This window comes from Pongo abelii, chromosome 2, assembly GCF_028885655.2.
Source record: "Pongo abelii isolate AG06213 chromosome 2, NHGRI_mPonAbe1-v2.0_pri, whole genome shotgun sequence".
Lineage (NCBI taxonomy): Eukaryota > Metazoa > Chordata > Mammalia > Primates > Hominidae > Pongo > Pongo abelii.
Window position 1 is genome coordinate 159,355,078 of NC_085928.1, and position 26,234 is coordinate 159,381,311.

Below are 26,234 nucleotides of genomic sequence, written 5' to 3' on the forward strand. Positions count from 1 at the left end.
CGAGTGAGGGCTATTAGTTCTGCCAGCTTAGCACTAGTTCCCGGAGTGAGGGGATTACTTTCAAGTATTCCATTATCACTGACCACTGCATACCCCACTTTTCGAAGTCCTTTTTCTACAAAGGAACTTCCATCAATACACAAGTTGAGGTCGGGATCTGCCAAGGGAACCTCTAAAAGGTCCCGTTGAGTGGCATAGGTTTGAGCAATTACTTGTTGACAGTTATATTCTATCTTTTCTTCATTGTCTGGAAGAAATGTGGCTGGGTCAAGAGTTGCACAAGTGTGCAGTCGCAGCACTGGCCTTTCAAGTAATAGAGACCGATATTTAAGCAAACGGTTGTCTGACAGCCGCAAGTCTCCTTTAGCAGTGAGTATGCTGTTCACATCATGAGATGTCCACACAGTAAGATCTCTTCCCTGTATTATTTTAACTGGTTCAGATACTAAGACTGCTACTGCCACCACTACCTGTAAACAATGAGGCCAGCCCTTTGCCAGTGCATCAATTTCCTTACTCAGGTATGCCACAGGTTGCAAGCTTGTCCCTCGTACCTGTGTAAGGACTCCTAGAGCTATTCCTGTTTTTTCTGCGACATATAAAGAAAAGTCTTGCCCTGTTGGCAAGCTTAACATTGGGGATTGGGTTAGGGCCTTCTTTAGTGCCTGGAAAGCCACTTCTGCTTCAGGTGTCCATCTTACTAAATGGGTATTGGCTTTCTGAGTTTCCTTAATTAGTGTATATAATGGTCTGGCTATTTCGCCATACCTGGGAATCCATATTCGGCAGAAACCTGTTATGCCAAGGAACCCTCTTAGTTGCTTTAGGGTTTTGGGATGAGGATAAGCCAGTATAGGCTGGATATGTTCCTCACCGAGGGCCCTGGTACCTTTGGATAATTTTAGCCCTAAGTATTTAACCTGCTGTGAGCAGAGCTGAGCCTTTGGTTTGGAAAACTTGTAGCCACAGGTGGCGAGGAAATTTAAGAGTGCTTGGGTGGCTTGATGGCACAAGGTTTCTGAATGGGCGGCTAAAAGTAAATCATCCATGTACTGAAGGACAAGAGTGTCCAGGTATGAGAATTGGCTCAAGTCTTGGGCTAACCCAACAGGCTTTTAAAATAGAGAATGACAAGTTTATTTTAAATTTTATATGGAAATGCAAAGGACTAAAAATAGCCAAAACAAACTTGAAAAACAATAACAAAGTTGGAGGATACATATTACCTGATTTCAAGGCTAATTAAGACATAGTAATTAAGACAGTGTAGTATTAGTATAAGGACAAGTAAATAGATCAATGGAACAAAATAGAAAGCCTGGAAATAGATCTGTACCTATATTGCCAATTGATTTTCAGCAGAGATTCTAAGGTAATTCAGTGAGGAAAAGGAAAGTCTTTTCAAAAATTAATCCCAACCCTTACCACACATCACTCACACAAATTTGAGATAGATTATAAACCTAACATAAAGCCTAAAATTATTGAACTTCTAGAAGAAAATATAAGAGAATATCTTCATTACTTTTGAGTAGGCAGAGTTCTTTTTTTTAAGATAAGAGTCTCACTCTGTTGCCCAGGCGGGAGTGTAGGGGCACTATCTTGGGTCACTGCAACCTCTGCCTCCTGGTTCCAAGCGGTTCTCCTGCCTCAGCCTCCTGAGAAGCTGGGATTATGGGCATGTGCCACCATGCCTGGCTAATTTTTGTATTTTTAGTAGTGACAGGTTTTCATCATGTTGGCAGGCTGGTATCAAACTCCTGACCTCAAGTGATCCGCTCACCTCAGCCTTCCAAAGTGCTGGGTTTACAGGCATAAGCTGCCACATCAGGCCAGGCAGAGTTCTTACAGAGGAAATAAAAAGCATGAACCATAAAAGAAAAAAATGATAACTTCTACTTCATCAAAGTTAAAACATTTTTGTTTATCAAAAAACATTATTAATAAAATGAAAAGGTGATCCCACAGACTGGGAAAAATATGCACCATATATCTATATCTATATATATCTGATGAAGAACTTGTATCATAAATACAAAAACTCCAATAAGCCAATAATTAAAAGATAACCCAATTTTTTAAATAGGCAGAAATTTGCATTGATACTTCACAAAAGATACACAAATGGCCAATAAACACATGAAAAGGCGTCCAGCATTATAGTCATCAGGAAAATGCAAATTAAACCACAATGATAGGCCATTTCAAACCCCCTAGAATGACTTAAAGGTAAAAAACACTGATGACACCAAGTGTGTGAAGCCACCAGAACTCTTGTACATTGCTAGTCAAAGTGTTAAAAATCATAAAACCACTTTGGAGAACTCTTAGGTAGTTTCTCATAATGTTAAATGTACATTCACCCTATTATCCAACAATTCTACTCCTAGATACTTACCCAAAAGAAATGAAAGCATGTCCAGAAAAATGCTTTTTACAATAATGTTCATAGAGCTTTTTTCATAATATGTCAAAACTGGAGGCAACCCAAACATCCATACAGTCCATACACCATGCATTGCGGTGCATCCATATAATCGAATACTATTTAGTAATAAAAAGGAATGTATGGCTGGGCATGGTGGCTCATGCCTGTAATTCCAGCACTTTGGGAGGCCGAGGGAGGTGGATCAGTTGAGGTCAGGAGTTCGAGACCAGCCTGGCCAACATGGTGAAACCCTGTCTCTACGAAAAATACAAAAATTAGTTGGGTGTGGTGACATATGCTTGTAATCCCAGCTACTCAGGGTATGGTGACACATGCTTGTAATCCCACCTACTCAGGAGGCTGAGGCCAGAGAATTGCTTAAACCTGGGAAGTGGAGATTACAGTGAGCTGAGATTGTGTTGCTGCACTCCAGCCTGGATGACAGAGTAACACTCTGTCTCAAAAAAAAAAAAAAGAAAAAAAGGAATGTACTACTGATATGTGCAGTAATACAAATGATTCTTAAAACATTAGGTTGAGCAAAATAGCCCAGACACAAAAGTGAACAACTGCATGATACCAGTGATTTGAAAATCTCATCTACGGAGATAGAAATCAGAATAGCAGTTACCTAAAGAAGTTGGGATTGACTTAGGAGCTTGAAGGAACTTCCTGGGGTAACAAAAATGTTCTATGTTTTCACTGGGATATTTTTCAAACCCATTGAATCTTACATTTAAGATTCATGCAATTCACTGCATGTAAATTTTAACTCAATTTAAAAAATTAATTGGAAGCAATGTTTTAGCAGAAGTTCAAAAGATGTCTGAGATCAGCTTTAGACCTGGATGGTATTTGTTAACTTTCTTAAGAACTTTCCTTACATAGAATTTAAAATTTTTATTTGTTTTTAAATATGTTCTACATTCATAAGGCTTAAAAAACCCAAACACATTTTTTTTTTAGAAAAAAAAAAAGAAAAACAAACAAAGGAACTGTAAAAATTCTCACTTCCTTGTTTTCCATTGTCTCAGCTCCCCTACCCTGTGGACCACTACTATTCTCAGTTTCTTCTGAATTCTTCCTCATATTCTTTATGCAAAAATAGCACTAAAGTTTCACTTAGTGTGATGAAGTCCGAGAAAACATGGTGTTAAATATCCTATTAAAAGTTATGTGGCATTATAACTGTTACTAGAGATGATAACATTAGAACTGTTATTAGAAATGTTAACATTAGAACTGGACTTTCTGTTTGATCAGGTCTTCGTCCAAACTGAGGTTGTCATGACTTTTCAAAGCACAATTTCTAGAGAGTTTTCACATGCTGTCAGACCTCCTCGGGTAGTCAAGTTAGAAATGCTCTTTTTGGCCAGGACTCTTGCTATTTCTAACTGCTGAAGCCATCGTTTCTCTTTAAAGGCACTGCAAGAAAACAAGATATAATTTATAAGGAGGTCTGATCTTGTCTGCATACATAGCTGAAAAAGGATGGAAATCTTCAGGTTGATTTTGTAGCTAGGGCTAGTTTGTCTTGTCACATAGGTAGATGTGAAATAGAAACAGTAATCTTTCTAAAACAAGTTCCCTGTGATGCAGTGGGAATGATATTTTCTCAAGGCAACACTAAAAACTTAGAATCCACAACTAGAAACAGAAAGCCACTCAATATCATGTAGAATTCTCTGGGTTGAAACTTTTTCTCTCTCCTCCCTAGATATTCCTATACATCACATATTCCCTGGCCTCTTCTCTTTTCTCCTCTTTCTACCCCTACGAACACACATGAGGATTTTTTTAATTGAAAAGATATTAGGTATTTTGATAGTCTTTAACTAAAATGCAAAGGAACTTAATGTTTTATGATAGTTATTCTCTGGCTATATACTAAGACTTGCAAATTTGAATACTATTACTCTTTGTAGGATGCAAATGTGATTTAATACAGAGGTGTTTTACATCCCCTTAAATGTTGGGGTCCTCCAAGATTCTATCTTTGGTCCTCCTCTCTTTCTACACCCTCATCCTAGGAGTCCTCATTTACTCACAGTTTCAATTCTTTTATCCATAACTCCTAAAGCTTGACCTTTCTTAAAAGTGGCGTATCTCCAATTAACAAATAAAAATGTTTATCCCATAGACACTTCTAATTTAACATATCTTTTATCTTCTTCCTAAACTTGTCCCACTTCTGTTTCCTTGTTCTAACACTTCGATTTTGCTATCCTCACCATCTCCAAAGCCAGAAATTTAACTAAATTCCTCTTTTCTCTATTTTCACACCCAGTCAGTGACCAAATTTTGTAGATTATTCCCCAGAAATGTCTCTCGTATTTGGCCTTTTCTCTTTTCCCTAACTACTGTTGTTCTAGTCCAGGTCTTTATTTTCTCTTATTTCTCTTTTTACAGCTTCCTAACTTTACTATAGTCTTTCCACATCTTTCCAATGAGTCTTCCATACATCTCTATCAGATTTGTCTTCAAAAACAAACAAAAACTGATTATGTAACTTACTTCATGAAAAAGAACTTCTATGAGCTTCCCACCTACCTCCTACCCCATGGAAGGGGGAATTAGAAGCAAACTCTTCACTTGGTCACACAAGATGCTTCTTAGTGTAGATGCGGTCTACTGTGCAAGTCTTATCTCCAACCAGTTCTTCCTTATTGCCTAGGATGCCTTTTGCAAATCCACGTACTTTCCTGAAAATTCAATTTCTTGCTTGCTCTTTCACAAAACAGTGCCTTTGACCATGTTACTAGCTCTGCCTGGATCCTTTACCTCACCTCTGCCCATGTTGTCTGGCAAAGTCTGGTATTTTTAAAAGGCTTTCACCCAATCTATTAGGACTAACCCTGTTTAAAAGTACCATAGTGTTTCCAACATTTGAACCAGGTCCATGTCTGCCTGATTCAACTTCTTTGTTCTAGATTAACTTCTTGCTTTACCTCAATGGCTGTGTCTTTCTGTGCCCTCTAAACTGAGTTAACCCATCCATGCAGCCCATAAAATTAGGTGTTAAGTCTTAAAGAAATCATTCAGGCACTTTCAGCCTTTCCCCATATCCCACCAGACTTAATTGAAGTCCTCTCCTGTTCTGATGCATATCCTTGCTCTTCCTAGGCTCAGAGCCTATCCTGATTCTCTCCCTGGCATTTGAAACCTGGCTTTTCTGCATTCATTCAAAAACTGTTTACCTTAAGAAAAAGATGCATATTGAGCACTTACTCTATGGCAAGCACTATTCTATGTGCTGGAGATACAAAAGGTGATTAAAACATACAAGATATGCCTTTTTAAATAAAGAATAAAAACAAAGAGCTGTACTTGTATCCAGAGTACAAGAGCCCATCAAAGCTCATAACATTTGAGATTATCATCTATTCTCATTCCACTCAAACTCTCAGCCTTCTGGATCAATCCCTTACATTTGAATCTTTACTTAACTGGACTCCCAGGTCACATAAACCTCTCTGGAGTTGGACAATAAGCAATAAGGAAGGCTATTTTCTAGACACTCCTTACAGATATTCTTTGACCTGTGTAAAGCCTATACTGACTTCTAGGCTGAGGAATGAGACTCTATGTGACCTTCTGGCCTCAGTGACTATCTACACCAGCCACATTTACTCACCAGCCCAAACCCACATTAGTGCTTGATCTGTGCAAACTGCATAATGCCATCTTGGAGTCAACCCTGAGAGGTTTAGTTTTATGAATCTAAAGGTAGGAGTTCCTGAATGACATGTGCTCCAACAAGTACTTTCACATGATGCCAGATGACTTGTCTGCTTTGGGAGACTCCCTTTCTGTAAAACAGGAACATCTGACAGTCACTTTACCCACCTGATCCCTGGGTCAGCATCCTGAAGGATTACGTTAGGTTCTTCCCCATTTCCTGGCTATGACACTAGCTTGGTGATGGTGCTTGTAGCCATCAAGATAGTGTCCATCCATTACTCATGTTTGTGTCTTTGTGGTACAAGAGCTGCACTGGTCATTTAGAGGGGTGCTCAGACCACCTGATTGTCTGCCTTGACTGTCTACTTCAGGTAGATGTAAGTGCTTTTGTGACTTCTGTGAGGAACTTGAACTCGATCAAGAAGACTGCAGGGGTGTGAGACTGTAGATCTTCCTTTCCACAGCCCACCAACAAAGGAAGGTGGAACAGATCCTGGGAAAGATTCAGTGGAAAGGGGGCAGAAATGGATGGGAGGTGGAGGATGTGAATACAGGAAAGAGAAAAATACTGGGAAAAGAGAAATGGAAAGAGGATTTGCTAGGAGTAACACTGCCAGAGTAAATGTGCAGTCAGACTGACCACCACTCCCCCTATGGGTCTCCCTTCTGCACTAATCCCTTCCTTCCTTTCCCTTCCTTCCTTCCCTCCCTCCCTCCCTCTCTCCCTTCCTTCCTTCCTTTCTTCCTTCCTTCCTTCCCCTTCCTGCCTTTCCTTTCCTTCCTTCCTTCCCTCCCTCCCTCCCTTCCTCCCTCCCTCCCTCCCTCCTTTCCTCCCTTCCTCCATTCCTCTTTCCTTCCTCTTTCTTTCTTTCTTTCCTTCCTTCTTTCCTTCCTTCCTTCCTTCTTTCTTCCTCTTTCTCTCTTTCCTTCCTTCCTTCTTTTCTTCTTTCCTCTCTCTCTTTCCTTCACAGAATAACCCTTTATTTAACAAAATGTTTTCTCTAGAAATTTCTTTCTTGACCTTGAAACTGCCACTCATTAATAATTCCAATCCTTATGAAATGTAGCTACAAAAAAAAAAAAAAAGCACACTGGTAGTCTCTTTTAAGAAGTGTTTTGAAATGTTTACTAAAGCTAAACATAAATTTATCCTATGACCCAGCAATTCTATTCCTTGGTATAGAGTCAAGAGAAGTGAACGCAGATGTCCACCAAACCTCATATGCAAGAATAATCATGCATTTTTATTCAAAGTAGCCCCTAAGTTAGAAACAATTTAAATGCCTATCAATAGGAAAATAGATAAATAAATTAGGATATGGAATACTGCATACAAATGGAATACTACATAGAAATAAAAACGATCAATACATGCAAAAACATTGATGAATCTTATAGGCAATGTGTTGAACAAAAGAAGCAAAATATAAAAGGTATATGCCATATGTGCCCTTTATATGAAGTTCAAGAACAGGCTCAAGTAATCTTCGGTGATAGAGATGAGAATAATAGTTACATCCGGGAAGGATCATGACTGGCAAGGGGCATGAAGGAAATTTTTGGGGGTGCTGGAAATAGTTTGCATCTGATCTGAGTAGTGCTTGTATGAAAACATAAAAATTCAACAAGCCATATATGTGAGATTAGTGGTCCTTATGAATTTTACTATATATTTCATAACTCATTTCCTCCCCAAGAAAGTGCTGTATACAACAACAGACACCGTCAGCTTTTCTCATCTAAAACCACACACACACACACACACACACACACACACACACCCCTTAAAAACAGATGCTTTTTCATGCACATTTCCATTCTGCTGGGCACAGCACTGGGCTATAGTAAACACTTACTGAATGTTTGAAAAATAAACTCATTTTTAGCATGTATCTGTTGATAAAACAAATCAAAATTTCCTTTCTTGTTTACAGCCTTATTTTAAGACGGACTATATAGTTTTTTCAATTAATGATTTTCCTAGTATATTTCTAGAATTTTTGGTGATCTCTTTTTATACATTCTAGTCAGAGATATCTCACAAATTACAAAGATTGAGGCTATTAAGCTATTAAGTGTCTTCTTCTATTGTCAACCTCACTCTGTTGGATACTGAATTTTGCGTTTTACAGCCCAAATTACTCTCACCACAAGGTGGCAACAACCTAACTGAAATAAAGTTCGCTGAGCTAAAGACCAGTACAGAAAAAAAAGTAAAACAATCTAGCCTTGTTTTTTTTTCCTTCTCATTATATTGAGTAAGGGGAAAAGTCACTCGTAAATCTATATTTCTATCTGTAAAATTTGCATCAAATAATACCTCATAAGTAATGGATGGGATCTGAGCTGTAATCAGAGAGTTGTGTACCTTAAACATCTAATTCTGATACACTTTCTTATCTCTTTAGATGTGCTACGGATTACCTTTTAACTCACTGTAAATATTAATGTCAATTCTAGCACCCTGTCCAATACAGATCTCACCCCATATATGTATCTTGCCTAGTAAGTCAATTCAAGTCTTTAATCATTCAATTTGTCATTAATGTGTTCCTTTCTTTCCTCCCATTTTCATTACCATCTAATTTTCTATGACACTTTTGATGTCTCCCTCCCATATTTCAGTTTTCTCTCTTTCCCCTCTAATTACAATTAATTTTTTATTAGCTTTAGAAGAAGAACAGGAAGAGAAAGAAGTAGAAGAGGAGGAAAAAGAAGAAGCATTAGCAGGCTAGGCACAGTGGTTCATGCCTGTAATCCCAGTGCTTTGGGAGGCCAAGGTGGAAGGATCGCTTGAGCCCAGGAGTTTGAGACCAACCTGGGCAACGTGGTGAGTCCCCGTCTCTACAGAAAAAGAAAAAAAAATCAACCAGGTGTAGTGGCATGTGCCTGTAGTCCCAGCTACTTGGAAGGCTGAGATGGGAGAATTGCTTGAGCCTAGAAATTCAAGGATGCAGTGAGCTGTGATAAAACCACTGCACTCCAGCCTGGGCAACAGAACGAGACCCTGTCTCAAACAAAAAGAAAAAAGAAAAGCAGCAGCAGCAGCAGCAGTAAGTGACCTTGAGAATTGATAGAACTCTTTCTACTGTGTTTCTTTCCCTCCTGAAAGTTTGAGGAGTAAAGTACTGCACAGATTGGATTGGTCAATAATATTAATTCATTTTGTCCTAGTCATGAGGCTAAGATGAGGTCCTTGAAGCTGGGTATTGATGCATTGGAACAACTTGTATTACTTTCAGTGGCATAGTAGTGCATTACGGACCATTCCTTATCCTGGACCTGCCTTATAAAAGGTTTGCCCTTTATATGTTTAAGGGGAGAACATTACCTTGCCACAGCTAAGCAGTAGATTGCATTCTCCCTTGGAGTCTTCCCACTGTGCTCTGAGAAAGATGAGAAGGAGGACTTCAGTAAAAAGTCAGCACTGGGTGTTGCATAGAAAAACGATGGATGTGAATATCCCACTCTTGAAACTGGAGGGAGGGGGACTTGGGGAAGATACGTGTTTTTTATGAGCTTTTCTTTTTTTCTAGCTGTGGCAGTAATTTTTTTCTGATTTTGTTGTTGATGTTTTTGTAATTCAGAGAATGTACTTGCATTCACCAGTGGATGAAATTTGAGGGCTTGTTCTCTTGTGTCCGGCTGTGAAATTGCCAAAGGATTGACAGGTTTGCTGCTTGCAGTTTGTTTGCTGAGAGATGGTAGCTTGAGCACGATGCTTTGTGAGTCGCTGTTCCCAGCCTTATGCCAGCTCTTGGAGGTCATTTTTGGTTTGGTGAAACCATCCACCATCACAGTGTCTCCAACTTTTGCCCCAAAGACCCTTGCTCCACAAAACTGGCTTTTATGAAGACTATGACTCTGAGCTCTGAGGATCCATTGTTTTATTTTAATATAAATCCTCATTGGGACTGAAATTTTTGGAAAAGAAACTGTGGACCACATTTTACTGAGCAAATATAATACACAGTCTTTATGCTTGTGTTTGAACACAATGGTCAGGGGAGTTTGTCCTGCTGCATTTTTGCATTCCAGGCACAGCACACTGCAGTTGACAAAGGCCTTCAGAATCAACAGTTGGCCTGCTTCTGCGGCTGCATGAATGGGGCATTTAGAGACATCTGCATGAAGGGCTTCATGGCACCATGCTCGATAGGGGTGAACACCGACTGCCTCATGGGGCCGCGCACCTTGCTTCAGGGCCCATTCAGTGAGTTCAATGTACCCACAAAAAGCAGCAATGTACAGGGCTACCCTTTTCTGATACCTAAATGAGTGAAACAAGTGGGGAGGGGGTGTTTAGAAAATCAGCAAACAGACAAATGTAGTTACACTAAATGCTCATGAAATATTCTAGTTGAATATTTATTTCTTCTTAACTTTTACCTTAAAATATTTTTAGAAAAGGCATATAGTGACATACAGGTTAAACTGCACAAGTCCTGCTTATACACATTATCCTACTATGCACGTGTAAATAGTTTCCTTGAAGTGGTCATCTTTCTTATAGAAATTAAATCCTCAGGAAAAATATCATGCATGGGGAAATACAAGGAGCTTTTAAGTCTGACCATGTATGTTCTCTGAGCTCTTAGATTTTATTTAAAGATGAAGTCAAGTATAGATGGTCAAGCACATGAACACTAGAGTTAAAATGTTACAATTCAGTATCCAGTTCTGCCCTTGCTATTTGTGTGACATGGGGCAGGTTTTCTTCCTCCATCACCCCTCCCCAGATAGAGTCTTGCTGTGTTGCTCAGGCTGGAGTGCAATGATGCAATCTTGGCTCACTGCAACCTCCACCTCCCGAGTTGAAGCAATTCTCCTGCCTCAGCCTCCTCAGTAGTTGGGATTACAGGCGCGAGCCACCACACCTGGCTAATTTTTGTATTTTTTGTAGAAACAGGAGTTTCTCTATGTTGGCCAGGCGGGTGTCGAACTCCTGACCTCAAGTGATCTGCCCACCTTGGCCTCCCAAAGTAATGGGATTACAGGTGTGAGCCACTGCGCCCAGCCAACATGGGGCAGATTTTCTGCTCTTAGTTTCTTCATCTGTAAAATAAGATTAAAAAGTGTCCGCCTCATCAAATTGTTACAAGCATAAAATGAGGTAATAAATATAACTCAGTGCCTGCCATAAAGTATTAAATAAATATACACTATTAAAAGTAACAAAGCAACACAGCTATTTCTTTGGATGCAGAACATGGAAAAAGAAATATCACTACCCCACAATAGAAATTAGTGTAAAATATTAGAATATTTTATAAAATTGTAAAAGCTGCTCTTCTAATCCATCACTTCACAGAGCCTCAGACCTCCTGGTGTGTCGGCTTCTGCAAAACATGATTAAATCACCCACGAGTGGGCACTTTTCTAAAGTACTATTAAACCTACAGATCAGTGCAATTTATGTATTTGAGAAGCTGATGGCTGTATTAACACATTAAAATGACCACCTGCCTCTCTGAACCAACCCTCCTCCTGCCCCAGCTATATCCGTTACACTTTATGTATGGCAAAAGTGTGAATGCTGGTAATAAATGCAGTTTGAAAAATTACATGTGCGCTTAGGAAGACGTGGCCAATGTTTTCAGCCAATTAACAAGTGTTTTCTTAAAGAATAACTGAATGTGAAAGTGGCAAGATACAGACGTCCTTTGACTTATGATAGGGTTACGTCCTGATAAAAACCATCATACGCTGAAAGTATCATAAGTCTAAAATGCATTTAATACACCTGATCTACTGCACATCAAATCTTAGTCTAGCCTACCTTGATTAGCATACAGTTGGGCAAAATCATCTAACACAAAGCCTATATTATGATATACTGTTGAACATATCCTATAATTTATTGAATGCTGTACTGAAAATGAAAAAGAATGGTTGTATGGGCACTGGAAGTTTGCTTTCTACTGAATTAATATCACTTTTACACCATTGTAAGTTGAAAAATCTAAGTTGAACCATCATAAGTTGTGGACTGTCTGTATTTATTCTGATAGTCTTTAAAAATGTTGCTGAAAGTCTCATATCTAAACCAAATTGAAGTCACCCATTTAATCACCATTTAATGACCTTTGAACAACTTGCGTTTGAACTGTCAGGGTTCCGTTTGGGGATTTTCTTCCACCTCTGCCACACCTGAGACAGCAAGACAAACCCCTTCTCCTCTTTTTCCCCCTCAGCCTTATTCAACCTGAAGATTGAAGACCTTTATAATGATCCACATCCACTTAATGACTAGGAAATATATTTTCTTTTCCTTATGATTTTCTTAATATTTTCTTTTCTGTAGCTTACTTTATTGTAAGAATATGGTATATAATACATATACACAATGTGTTAATTGACTGTGTTATCAGTAAGGCTTCCAGTCAATGGTAGGCTATTAGTAGCTAAGTTTTGGGGAAGTCAAAAGTTATATGGGAATTTTCAACTGTGTGGGGAGTTGGCATCCCTAACCCCTGCATTGTTCGAAGGTTAGTTGTAGTTAGCATTTCCTGAGGAAAGTCTACCTGAATCGCAAGACTATCAGTCCTGATGGCATCCCTGCTGTTTTGTTCCAACAAATATGACAATAATAATATTTGGTTGAGACATACTAAGTGGAACTGGCATAGAGCAGCACCGCAGCTGTAGAGTGAGTGAATTGCAGGCTCAAGGTATGATGGAAGTTTAGTAAAAATCACAGCACTTGCTAAGTTAATTTAAAATTAATTTCTCATACTTGAGTACTGGTCCTTCTTTTGATAAGTAGTGTTGGACTTTAAGTTTTTGTCCAAGGAGACAACCCATCAGAAATTCCTTCCATCCATCCCAGACGTCCAAGCGAAGTATTGTGCCTGTGGATCAAGAGAGGTGGTTTATGGTTCTAGTCCAGCAGTGTGGTTTGACAATCCATAAAACTTCTAATGATAGCTTTCCCCAAACAGAGGCTTAGCTAGATGCAAAATGAAAAATAACCTTGGAACAAGGAGACAAGGATGCTATTTTTAGCATAGGCCATTATTGGCTTGGAGAAGCTGTTTGGCCCCTGTGTATTACCATTTCCTCATCTGCTCAATGATGACAGACAGCACTGAAATATTTTTTTGCAGCTATCTTAAAACAGTCTTGTGGAGATTGATTCAATGCTGCTGTATATATTACCGTGTAAACTGAAGCTGTTATATTGGAAGAGGAAACTAAGGAATCTGTGGCAGGACAAACGGTCTTCTGGGGCCTTTAGCTTATGAGTGGGCTGTGAGGGAGTGGAATGATGCTCACCAGCGAATTTGCTTGTTCTATCCTTTATGAAACAGGAGCTGTTCTCTGTTACAAACATTAAAGTAATTCACTGCTGCTGGAGAACTTATCACTTGCTCCTCCAAAGTCTACCCTTGCTGTGATACCACATTCCTTTTATCCTTCAGGCTGGTGTTTTCCAGGGATCTTTCCTCAGCCTTCCGCTCTTCTCAATTTACGCAGGTTCCCCTTGGGATTAAACCCAGCCTTCTCCCTATGTGACCCAACCTAGCTCACTTACCTCTCTTCACTCTGCCTCATTCATTTATTATGGCCACCTTGACCTTTCACCTGTCCTCACACCAAGTCTACTCCCATCTCAGGACCTAATGACTTATAATTTTTTGATTGAAAGGATCTTCATCAGATTTTCACAGGACTGTGTCCTTTTTATTCAGTTTTCACTTCAACCATAGCTAAAGCAATCTCTGCCATGACTACCTCCTCACCTTCATTACTTTGTATCCCATGACTTTATTTTAACATGTTTATTGCCCCTGTCATCAGTACTTGAAATCATTTTACTTGCTTGAAGATTTTTTTTTTCATGCTCCCATTAACAAGAAAATTCCTTCACGACTTGCCATATAGCCTGACACTTGGTAGGTGCTCACTAAATACTTGATGGCTGATTAATTGTCAATCTTAGTGGCAATGATGGCTTCATTGACCACCCAGGTGTCACTCATTCCCAAGTCCCATTCTCCAGCCCAGCCTCTGCTCCAGCTCCAGACTCCCCCTGCTGGCGATATTACCAAAGGAGGGATTGCACTACAACCCCATCATTCTAAAAGACCGCTCATTATCTTTCACCCAACCTGCTTTTTCGCCTGCATTTTTTTTCTCAGTGAGTGGTATATCTATTTTGCTACCTAAGCCATATATTAGAGAGTTTTTCTTCATCCTTCCTTTTTTTTTTTTTTTTTTTTTTTGAGAAGGAGTCTTGCTCTGTCGCCCAGGCTGGGGTGCAGTGGCACAATCTTGGCTCGCTGCAACCTCTGCCTCCCAGGCTCAAGTGATTCTCCTGCCTTACCCTCTCAAGTAGCTGGGATTACAGGCCACCATGCTCAGCTAAATTTTTTTGTATGTTTAGTAGAGAAGGGGTTTCACCATGTTGGTCAGGCTAGTCTCGAACTCCTAACTTCAAACGATCCATCCGCCTTGGCCTCCCACAGTGCTGGGATTACAGGTGTGAGCCACTGCGCCCGGCATCCTTCTCATGTTTTCATGTCCTACATCTAAACGGTTGCTTAGGCCTGACAAGTTTACCTGATCAATATTGAAGAACTCTGTTTCCTTACCTCCATCTCAACCAGTCCTGCCCTATTTCAGGCCTAGATAATCTTTCACCTAAATCTACTTTGAGAAGCTCCCAGCAGCCTTCCCTTCTTTATTCAGGTCTCTGCTCAATGTCGTCTTCTTTTCTGACCAGCTATCTAAATAGCCTCCCATCAGTTTACTGCATCATTCTTTATTCCATTATCCTGCCTTCTTTTACTTCGTAGTTCTTAATCTCTGCTTAAAATGAGATATTTTTCTGTTTGCTTGATGGTGTTTGCCTCCTCCACTGAGATCCAAGCTTCAGGAGGGTAGGGACACTGCCACTGTGCCTGCTTTCCACAGTGGTCCCTGGCTTATGGTGGACACTCAGTAAGTATTTGTTGAATGAAGTTCTGCTGGACTCCCAAACTTCTTCTGGCCATGCTCTGCCCTCCTAACCAAGCAGATTAGCCAGCACTTCCCTGTGCACACCAGGCTGTTTCTGGCCTTGGTGGTGTCTAAACTGTGCTTATCTTTGTTGGCTGAGATTTCAGAACACCAGTCATCTTAGAATCACACAATGGTGAAGATAGATCTTAAAAGACCAGCCCACTCAGCAGCCCCCTTTTATAGACTAGGAAGCTGAGGTTCAGAGATAGATGAATTGCCTGAGGCTTCTCAGCCAGCTGGGAATTTCCAGAATTCCCTGGAATGTGTCTTTAGGATTCTTTCTAATTCCTAGAGAGTCTCCCCCTTTCAGTTGCCTTTCTCTTTCTTTCCTTTCTGCTTCCCCTCTCTTTTCCTTCTTGCCTCCTCTCTACGCGCACACGACAAAGGATATCTCCCTGCCAGTCCCTCCCTTATTGGACGTTCTATGTTATAACCTGTAATCTTGAAATGGGGCTCTTCCTCTGTTACTCCTTACTCTGGTTTGGATTTCTTGATCTTGGACTTGCTATTCTTTGTGAGTTGATTCCTATTTGCATACTTGTTTACTCACAGGCCTGACCTGCGTTACTACCCTCATCCCCGTCACCTGCCTCGATCCTCATAACTTGGGCCTCAGCTTGGAGAGTTTACTCTCCTTGCTGGGGAATTCTGGAATTATTCTGTAGACATAAAGCAGTGGTCCTGCAGCTATTCTGTAGAAATACCTTGATAAACATTTTCGAAAATATGGACCATACTTGCTACAATAGATTAATTTCTCTAAAGCTTCTTGCTGTACTTAAAGTTTCTCATAAAATGTTTAATTCTCATGCACTGGAAACAAAGGACTTTAAACACTGCTCCAAGTGCATTTATTTTATCTCCTGCTGAAATGATCTATGTTTTTAGTTTATTGTGAAAATCACTCCCAAATGAGCAGTAGAAAGCTTTAGCCTGGCTCCATACCGTAGCCTCCTTAGTCCTCCACAGCCGAGGCTACACAGTCTCCATTTGAAGGACCAGCCAGCCCCAGGTCCAGAGAACAACCTTAATTCCCGTAGGAGGGAATTTACTAAGATTTAGGCCAGGGGCCCAGTGCAGTGGCTCACACCTGTATTCCCAGCACTTTGGGTGGGAGGATTGCTTGAGGCCAGGAGTTTACCAGCCTGAGGAACACAGCGAGACCCCATCTCTACAGAAACTGAAAAAGATGTAGGTCAGTAACTCAGAGGGTTGGTAGGAAGTCAGTGTTCCTGTTCATCCTGGTCAGATATTCTAGTCACTTCTGTTCCTCCTGAGCAAGTCCCCACTTTGTGCCCTATATTGTGAATCCCAATATTCTACCCCATGTTTTGGGTTTAAGACTAAGATTTCATTTCTGAATTTCCTACTCTAAATCCCAATCTCTGGGGTTAGATTTCTGTCACATGTTGTCAGAGCCTCTGATGTCAACATCAGCTTATCTAGTTTCCTGCCTCTTTTGTCATTCATTCATTCATTCATTCACTACCTTGGTGCTGTGGTTCACTCACCGGGTCCCTGATGGATCTCCCTGAGGGTCACCCTCTGCCTTCCTCGGCCTTACCAACTGACAGCTGCAGACTGACCTGCCTATTCCAGGACTTCCACCAGAAGGACTTATTTGAGGCTAACCTTCCCCTGCTAGATGTCTATAGATGGGATTTTCCTGGCCTACCTGTTCTCCAGATGGTTGCCTATCCTCAGAGTCTCAGCTATCTCTAGCCGTCCTGCCTACTGCTGAATGAGACCTGATTCTGAAAACTACAGAGAAGACTGTACGATTTAAATCTCCTTAACATTGGTGGGGCACCTCCATCAGACCCTGTATTTTGTTTCATTTTAATTCCCTGTCTAGTAGCAAATATTACGGGTGTTATAACCATCAATTCAGTTCCTTGCAATGAAACAGTCCTGATAATGCTCAGCTGTTGAATATCCAGAGAATTTCTAAGCAAGTCAGCCAGCACTGTTTATTAGATTATCCTTTCACCCCTGTTGCTTTGTAATGCCCTCTTTGTCAAATATTAAATTCCTTCATAAGCTTAGGAATTCTGTTGGGAAATAGAAATTTACTTGAAAAACGCTATATTGCTCCGGAAAATACAACTAAAACCTATTACTGAAGAGAGAGGAAAATTAATAAGCTTTAGGGCCCCTCACTGCCTTCTATAGAGCCTTCTAATTTTCTTGTCTTAGTTTTGGATTTTTAAAAAGAGGGCCCACAGAATTGAATTAACTTTACAAAACCTGGATCTGTCCATTCTGTGCTTGCAAACGTATCTACTATGCCCAGGCCACACAGGACAGCACATGGGAGCAACAGTGCCTATTTAGGCAATCATCCTCAACCTTGCCACATGTGGCCCCTAATTCCCAAGTTTCTGGATTCCTCGTTCATACCCCAGGAGTCAATGTATGACTATCTGATTTGGACTTTTTCTTCCTGAATATGGAAATTATTTCTCTGGTTTGAGCTTCCTGTGATGGAAGAAACAAAATAAAACATTGATTAGAACTTAAAGGCCATCAATAAAGGCATACTGGTTTGGCAGTATAAATTGTTGGAAAGAACCCAATCCTGGGTGTATGATTATCATTTATTAGCAGTGTGACCTTGATCAGATCACTTAACTTCTCTGAACTTCAGTTTTCTCATCAATAAAAGGAATTAAAATGGGACCATATGTCTCCATGAGCCTAAAGGTTAGTAAAAGGACCCTGGAGCCAGCTCAGATTTCAGGATCTGAGCTGACACAACCCTGCTCCTGGAGTGGTTTCTCAGGTGTGATGTGCCCAGGCAGCCATGAATATATCCTATGAGGTGTTTATAGTGAAGAGTACCAATTGATATCATCTGTAAAGAAAGGCATTAATTCATTCACTCATTTGTTTAGGTACTCCTTGTTTCAGAAAGGATGAATGCCAGTTTATGAATGTATGTGAAATAAAAACAGAATAACAAGCAGATAAGCAAGTGGATCAGAAAGAGGAAAGCAAAAGCCAGAGCAGAGATTTCAGAGCTAGAAGCAGGTCTAAAATGAACATCTGGTACCATATAGGTTGATGTAAGACTAAGTGTGTGTGTGCGTGTGTGTATATGTGCATGTATATGTATGTATTGGACCTATGTGATGTGTCACTAAGCCTCAAGTCACAAAATCACACATATTAAGATATACTTATCATGATAGATTTATGATAAGTTAGTCATTAGATGTTCTACCACCAGAATTCCCTTATCCCCTCATTACTTATCTTCTTCTTAATCCCTGAAATCTTTCTTTCTCCATCTCCTTTATTAAAGCTGCTCTCTCTGAGCCCACCAGAGACCTTTAAAGCAAATCCAAAGCTTTTTTATCTCAGAATTGTCTTTGGACTTTTACCAGCATCTTGAAAACAGTCTCATCATCTGTTACAATGCAAAGTTCCAGTTCTCCTCCTGACTCTGACAGCTTTCCATGTTTCGTTTTTTGACTCTTCTGTGTGCTTGCCTTGACCTCGGCATGTCCTGAGTGCCAGCCATTGGCCCTTAAGACATTCCTCTCTATATTTGTTCTCTGAGGAATGCACCCCTCATAGGGCTCGGTCTCCACCTACATGGGCAGGATCAGTATCTGCTAACCCAAACCATCACTCAAGCACTAGCTCCATGTTTGCAGTAAAGGGAAATTAGAAGACTTCAGTTGTACTTACAGCTTTGCCACTAACTGATCAGCTGAGTAACTTTTTTTAAAAAAAGTGCTCTCTGAGTTTCCTCATATCTAAAGCTTAAAACCCAGAACATAGCTCCTTTCCTCAATTTCCCCACCACTGTCCTAGTGTGAGAGCTTTGATTCTTTCCTCTACTTAAATGTGATCTAGGGCCAGGTGCATAGCTCACTCCTGTAATCCCAGCACTTTGGGAGGCCAAGGTGGGTGGATCACTTGAGGTCAGGAGTTTGAGACCAGCCTGGCCAACGTGGCGAAACCCTGTCTCTATTAAAAACACACACACACACACACACACACACACATACAAATTAGCCAGGCATGGTGGGTTGCACCTGTAGTCCCAGCTACTTGGGAGGCTGAGGTGAGAGAATCACTCAAATCCAGGAGGCAGCGGTTGCAGTAAGCTGAGGTTGTGCCACTGCACTCCAGCCTGGGTGATGGAGTGAGGCCCTGTCTCAAAAAAAAAGTGATCTAGCATGATGTTCTGTCCCATTCTGCCTTCTGTGTTTCACAGATTTGTCTCTTCCACTGCTAATGGACCTAATTAATATTGGGATTATCAAACATGCCAGTTAGTGTATCACTCTGCCTGCAGGCTTTCCTCATTCCTTTCTATATTTCATATTGCTTGCTACCAGATTAAACCTCTCCTAAAACACTCCTGTTCTAGGCCGGGTGCGGTGGCTCACGCCTGTAATCCCAGCGCCCTTGGCTGTGTTTCCCAGTGCTCTCAGCAAGGCTCCTCCACTCTCCAGAACAGTCTCCTGCTTTCTGTCCCTCCCTGGAATGTCTTCCCTTCCTCTTCTCAGATGATCCATGGTTCCCACATCTTTGTGTGCTCCAGCCCCGCTTTCTCCAGAATGCCTTCCCTACATGCCTTCAGTCTGCATTGAGCTGACTTACTGGATTTTAACTGAGTGTGCATACATGTCTCATTTCTATCACTTTACTGTAAACACCCAGAGTGCAGAGGCAGCTTTGTAAATGTTTGTATGAGCTAGTATGTGCAGTGATTAATTGAGCTACTTAAATCTTTGATTTTCAACCTGGACATGACTGCTTCTCCAAACTCTTCTGATTTTCCACTCCCTGTGGAAAAGGGGCCAAGGTTCAACTCCTGATAGCAGCAGGGATGATTCATTGGCTAGAAAGAGAGATCCTGTAAGAGAAGCTGATCAAGGACTCTTTTTACCTTCTAGTTTTAAAAAAGATGAGCTGGCTGCTTAAGGAATACTAGTTATGCTTTAGGTAAAGGTATGAAGCATATGAAGCAGGCCAAAGGGCCCTTCCTCCCTTCCCTTTGAGGTCCTTCTTTCCTTGCCTCTCCTCTGATGCCCTGTGTCCTTATGGTGGCCAAAACAGCCTACTCAGGTCATGTTTAGACCCTTAACCTTATATCTGAACACCCTCATTTCCTAAAGTTCCTACTCCCAGAGGGTCATTTTAAGGAGTAGGTATGTTGTCCTTGACACACGCTGAGCAAGTCATTTAATCATTAAGATGATTTGCTTTTTTTCAAGTCTGTAAAAGTTGGGGTTGGGTCAATTCAAATGATCTTCCAGCTTAAAACGTCACATTATAATCTGAGCAGTATAGGCCTGAAGAATAGTCATCCCGAGTTTATCCTAGTTTTGTTTCATCCTTTGGTACTTCATTAAATAACTAGATTATCTGTTGGTTGGGGACAAATGCCACTGTGTGCCCTTCCTTATGTAAGCCCCCATCATGTTCTAGGCAGGGTTCAGCCTCCAGCAAGAATGTAGAGCAGGTATGTGTATTATAGCAAAGTACTCTGAGGAGAAATTGTAGAACTTCACTTCCCCTGATCAAAAACAAAGAAAAAAATTATGTCAAAGTTTTGAGAGGCTTAATTTAAAATAACGGGAAAGAATAATGCTAAGCAAATACTATAGTCAGGAGAAGTATCAATAAATGCAAATTTAGCAGTTATATAAAGCAAAACTACTTAACTAAGGATACCTACAAAGCCCAATGTATATGTTGGGAGAACTCAAATTTCATTGCAATGTTACAACACAGTGTTACCTAAGGTTGTGCTGATTGTCAGCAAGGATTCATTTACTTCAAGTAATTTCTATAAGGTTCTAACCATTTTTAAAAAATGTGAAATGCTTCATGAACTTGTGTGTCATCGTCAGGTAGGGGCCATGTTAATCATCTCTATATAGTCAAATCATGTTTTAGTGTGCTTAAAACAAATCCGACAGCCTTTTTTGTTTGTCTTATTGATGTTTGGCTACTGCAGACATGACCTGGAAGTACAGATTTTTTTTTTTTTTTCGAGACAGGGTCTTGCTGTCACCCAGGCTGGAGTGCAGTGGTGTGATCATAGCTCACTGTAGCCTTAACCTCTTGGCCCAAGTGATCCTCCTACCTCAGCCTCCCAAGCAGCTGGGCACCACCACATCCTGCTATTGTTTTTGTGTGTGTGTGTGTGTAGATGAGCATCTCACTATGTTGCCTAGGCTGGTCTTGAACTACTGAACTCAAGTGATCCCCCCTCCCTTGGCCTCCAAAAATGCTAGCATTAGAGGTATGAATCACTAGTCACTATGCCCAGCCAAGGTATAGTATTTAGAGAGAGGTTGTAATTTCTGTAACGGATAAATGCTATTCCACTAAGGCAGATTTTCAGCCAGTATAGCATTGGTGTCACATTGTTAAAAAGATTATTTTAATATAATCAGCAACATTTTAGGATGAAATTGCCCAAAGCAGGGTTCAGAATAGCATGTATCGTATGCTACCTTGCATTAAAAAGGGGAAAAAGAATATGTACTTGAACTTGCATTTATACATACTTGAAGCATATTTTGAAAGAGAAAAAGATGAAGTGGTCTGAGTTTTGCTCTTCCACCTTGAGGATATTAATGAATCTGCTTTGAGAACAAGACTTGACAGGGCTATGAGACTCTCCTTATTTCTTAGTCTGTAGACCCAGACCCAAGAATGAAATGTTGATAATTCATATCCATACTGAACTTACAGAGGTTTCCATTTAGAAATAATGCCTCCATCTGTTCAGATTTAATTTGGAAATTGTTTTGATTGTAAATCTTCAAAACAATAATGGTTGCCTGTGAGGAGGGAACTAAGTGCTTGTAGGGCCAGGAGAGGGAGGGAAACTTACCACTACACATCCTTTTTCACTTCTGATATTTAAACCATGTAAATGTATTAACTGTTTTAAAGTGAATATGTAAATAAAGTTAACAGATTGTATATGAAAATCTAGATTTCCATTTTCTCTTGAAAAGCTGCAAAATCTGGTATCAAAGGACCCTAGTGCCGAATGGTAGCTGATATCAAATATACTGGGCAGTACCGATATCAGTCTGGTAGTCCTTGAGGTTGTTGCAATCATACATCTCCAGGCCCCTTGGGGTTCGGAGACAGTAGACACTCACGGGGAGCCCACATCTCAGAGTTACCAGTGTTCTCAGATCAGACACTGTTTTATCAAGAAGGGAAATGCTCTCCATTACTGGCATTGTGTCTTGAGTTACAGCATTGAACACGTATAGAGTAGGCTTGTCTTCTTCCTAAAGGGAGAGAAAAGGAGGGAACTTATTGTCTGGAGGTTGAGATGAGGGCCAAGCATTTCAGAGGGTAGCTTTGAGCACCTCTAACTCCATGACATGGGTGTTAATGTGAAAGCAAGTCAGTTGAGTTCTCTGCCTTCTGGTCTGAGTCTAGCTCTTATGTCCTGAGATATTAACAGGTCCCCCTGTTTGAGTGAAGTGAAGAAGACTTGGCAAGGCTTTGAGACCCTTTGACTTCTTAGTCTACAGACCCAGATACATAAGAGTGTTGATAATTTATATCCATCCTGTGCTTATGGAGGTGTTAGTTTAGAAAACATTCCTCTATTATGCAGTACTTTAATTTGGAATACTGTGGATTTGAAATCTTCAGTCAATTATTACTATTTTTTTCTGAGAGGTTATTCCTGGCAAGTGGAACTGAGTTGAGAGTGGGATGGGAGTATTTGCTTATCATTTTGTGCTTTTCATTGTCTGTATGGTTTGACTTTTTAAAAAGCCAGATATATTTACTTCTATTATTTATCTTTCTTTTCTTTTATTTCTTTCTTATGTATGTATGTATTTATTTATTTTTTGTCTCACTATGTTGCCCAGGCTGGTCTCAAACTCCTGGGCTCAAGCAATCTTCCCACCTTGGCCTCCCATAGTGTTGGGATTATAGGCGCGAGCCACTGTGGCCTACTTTTACTATTTAAAAAGGGAAATACTAAACATAGGTTTAGAAAAGTTTCTTTTGTTTCTTTCATTTTGTAATCTAAGTAGGAAAGCAAGTAGAACTGAGATATCTGAAGTAGAGTTAAGATGGAAAGTTTGAGGAAAATATTAATCCTTCTGTTAACAACAGTTTAAACAAGCCAAACCAAAACTCAAAATACAGCAAATAGGAAAAATGGGAAGCAAGTGGGGAGGAAAAGATGATTATCATTTCCACTTTTCTCATGAAAAATGAAACTGACTTTACTTCCTCTTTAGCAGATTCAGGACAATAATATTTTTCTGCAACGGCCTGTTGTTGGGTTGGCAGATGTCAGTGCATGGCGCCGTCACGGAATGCCCATGAATGTGGGACTCTCTCAGAACCTGGTATCTGGCCTTCAGGTTCTTCAGGGGGCTCCAACCTGTCAATGCTGTCTTGCCCCTCCTTTGTTTCCTTCCTCTATTACTTCCATCAGAATCCCTCTCTGGTTCCTCCAGGGCCCCCCCAATCCTGCAGACTTATAATACATTAAATGCTCCCCTCCCACATAACACATTGCAGTAATATGGTCAACATGCGGACCTTTTTGAAAAAGCCTTTGAGGAGTGATGTTACTGATGAAATTTAAGGCTGCAGTACTTTGATCTAGGGCCCATTTCAGTAACTGAAGTGATTAGGAACAGTTTCGGTCCCTCTGTGGCTGTGCATGAAGCCAGATCAGCAAGCTGAGCTGCCCATTGAGCCTAAAGTGCTTAGAACAATTTTTCATGATAGTTTCTCATAAACCCATGCAATACAAATTTAAAGGACATAGGATTCACTCTTTCACTTTTGCCATGCCGTGCTTTCCTATGGTTCCATAAGGGAAGTATCTGTTCAAGCTAATGTAGATAATATTTATGGGCAGGCAGAAATTCCTATGAAAACTGAATAAAAAGATAGTGGGAAAGAGAGAAAAATTATATTTTATGTAATAGCTCTTTTTTATTTCTTTAAAAATTCCTAATTTATATTTAGAATTAAATGCAAATAACAAATTAAATGCAAGCAAATGACAAAATAAATCCAAATAGAATAACATGCAAACAAAATAACAGAGTCCCAAGTCACTCTTTACAAAAAAAATTTTTTTTAGAGTCTAGGGCTCACTATGTTGCCCAGGCTGATCTTGAACTTCTGGGCTCAAGCAGTCTCCCACCTCCTGAGTAGCTGGGGAAAGAATTCTCCTCCATTCCCAGCTCTCAAGTCACTCTTAAGTTACCTAGGTATATGAGGTTAGATAAGTTAAAAAGAAGCTTCTCAGAATATGAATAATCATATACTTATATCTATAAAGATAAGCATGTATAACTTAGTATACATATAACTGACTCTGGAACAAGTAGTAAGGGAGAATTGCAAAATATCTGGCAATTTTTTTGAGATAGGGTCTCACTCTGTTGCCCAGGCTGAAGTGCAGTGGCACTATCAGAGCTCACAGTAACCTCAAACTCCTAGACTCAAGTAATCCTCCCGCCTCAGCCTCCCAAGTACAGGCACTCACCACCACACTCAGCTACATTTTAAATTCTTATTTGTAGAGACGGGGCCTAGCTATGTTTTCCAGGCTGGTCTGGATCCCCTGGCCTCAAGCAATCCATCCACCTCAGCCTCCCAAAGTATTGGGATTACAGGAGTGAGCTTCTGTGCCCAGCTGATCTGACAATCTTTAGATGAAAATAAAAAGTGCAAGGAAGAAAATATTACTAATTATTAATGAAGCCAGGTTCTTAAATCTCAAGAAAATTAACACCTGCAGAGTCTGTTCATTTTTTTTTTTTTAGCACTCAGGAACTTTTTATCACATAAATAAATAATAAATGTTGAATGACATCCCAGGCCTTTTTAATCAATAATGTATCTGGATAATAGTTCTCATTGCACTTTTTAACTCTATGTACTCACCTTTGTATAAACCTTGTTTTTATGGGAAAACCCATTTTGAGTTCTAGTGAGGCACATTAGTTGTCGGTACTTTCTAATTTGGTTGTATGACGAGGGAGTAGGTAGATGCCAATTAATAGCAACTTGTTAACCCGCCTTATCCACATAAGAGAAGGCATCTCTACCTCTCTCTCTATATGATACTCCTCCCCAAGTATTCTGAATCAGAGAAGGCTGGTCAGTCACAACCAAGGAAGTCAGATGCTATTAAATAATAATGCCATACACAAATCATTGTTGGACATATACAAAATTAGACTTTTTCCTTTATAAAGAAACTGAGATGCAAACAAACCAACCCAAGAGATATACACAAAGTATCTTACTTTTCAATAAAAACAAATACGTTCTATCTCATGAGAATAATTCCATGCTTACCTTCAAAAAACAAATGCAAACTTACTGTAAATTCACACATGTACTTTAACAATAAAAAAGGAAAAGCTAAACAGAACTGACTGAAAGAAAACAAGTTAATGAAAGTTTTGAATGTACTGCTGTATTTTTTCTCAAGTTCTGCTTTTTTATATTTTGCTGTTTTGGAGTTACAGCACTAAGTAAGCAGAAGCTTGCTGAACTATTCCAGAGTGAACAAAAGGGGAAATAATATTTGTTTTTGTTGAACCGAATGAATTCCAGTGAGATGTCTCCATAAACTTCTCCTCTTGTGTGGTAGTCATTCTGGAGAGATTATCCGTGGAGTCTTGGACACTGAATTGGAACACCTTTCTTCACCAGATTCTTTTCATACCTTTTGTTATGACTCATCTTAGAAAAGAGGGCCATTTTTAAGAAATATGCTTTCATGTGTAAATTTTAAAGAAACATGTTTATACATGTTTTTGTGTATAAAAATGCATTAATGTAAAACCACATATATTGGATTTTGGTGTTTATACATTAACAGTACCTTTTGAAGGCTAAAATGTTTATCATTTTGAATCAAATTTAGACTTGTCAAGATAGTACAAACTTCTCTAACTTATCTGATAGACATCTACTCAATGGTACTACAGTTAACTCAATCTCTCAGCATAAAACAGCTTTTCACAACATTCCAGGGATGTCAGGAGGGATTAACTATGTTTTGACCCCAGCACTTGGTTGGTACAAGTCTGGTTATAGAAGGAGGCAGGGAAACCAGAAGGAGTCCTAGAGAGGCTGA

The 26,234-nt window shown here is 40.0% G+C and overlaps 1 protein-coding gene and 1 non-coding gene across 2 annotated transcripts in view; both read right to left on the minus strand.

Annotated features, from left to right (window-relative positions):
- Positions 1–3,155: 3,155 nt before the first annotated feature.
- Positions 3,156–26,234, minus strand: part of ANKUB1 (ankyrin repeat and ubiquitin domain containing 1) — a 31,574-nt gene continuing 8,495 nt past the window's right edge. Inside the window, exons 3-6 of the mRNA XM_002814171.5 lie at positions 22,170–22,386; positions 12,846–12,960; positions 9,441–10,379; positions 3,156–3,853 (exon numbers count right to left, since the gene is read on the minus strand). Coding sequence (XP_002814217.3) covers positions 3,724–3,853; positions 9,441–10,379; positions 12,846–12,960; positions 22,170–22,386 — 1,401 coding nt within the window. The 3' untranslated portion in view covers positions 3,156–3,723. The remainder of the gene's footprint in view (positions 3,854–9,440; positions 10,380–12,845; positions 12,961–22,169; positions 22,387–26,234) is intronic.
- On the minus strand, positions 20,942–21,043 carry LOC112132860 (U6 spliceosomal RNA). The gene has a single exon (XR_002914570.1). It is a non-coding gene; the product is annotated as a U6 spliceosomal RNA (small nuclear RNA).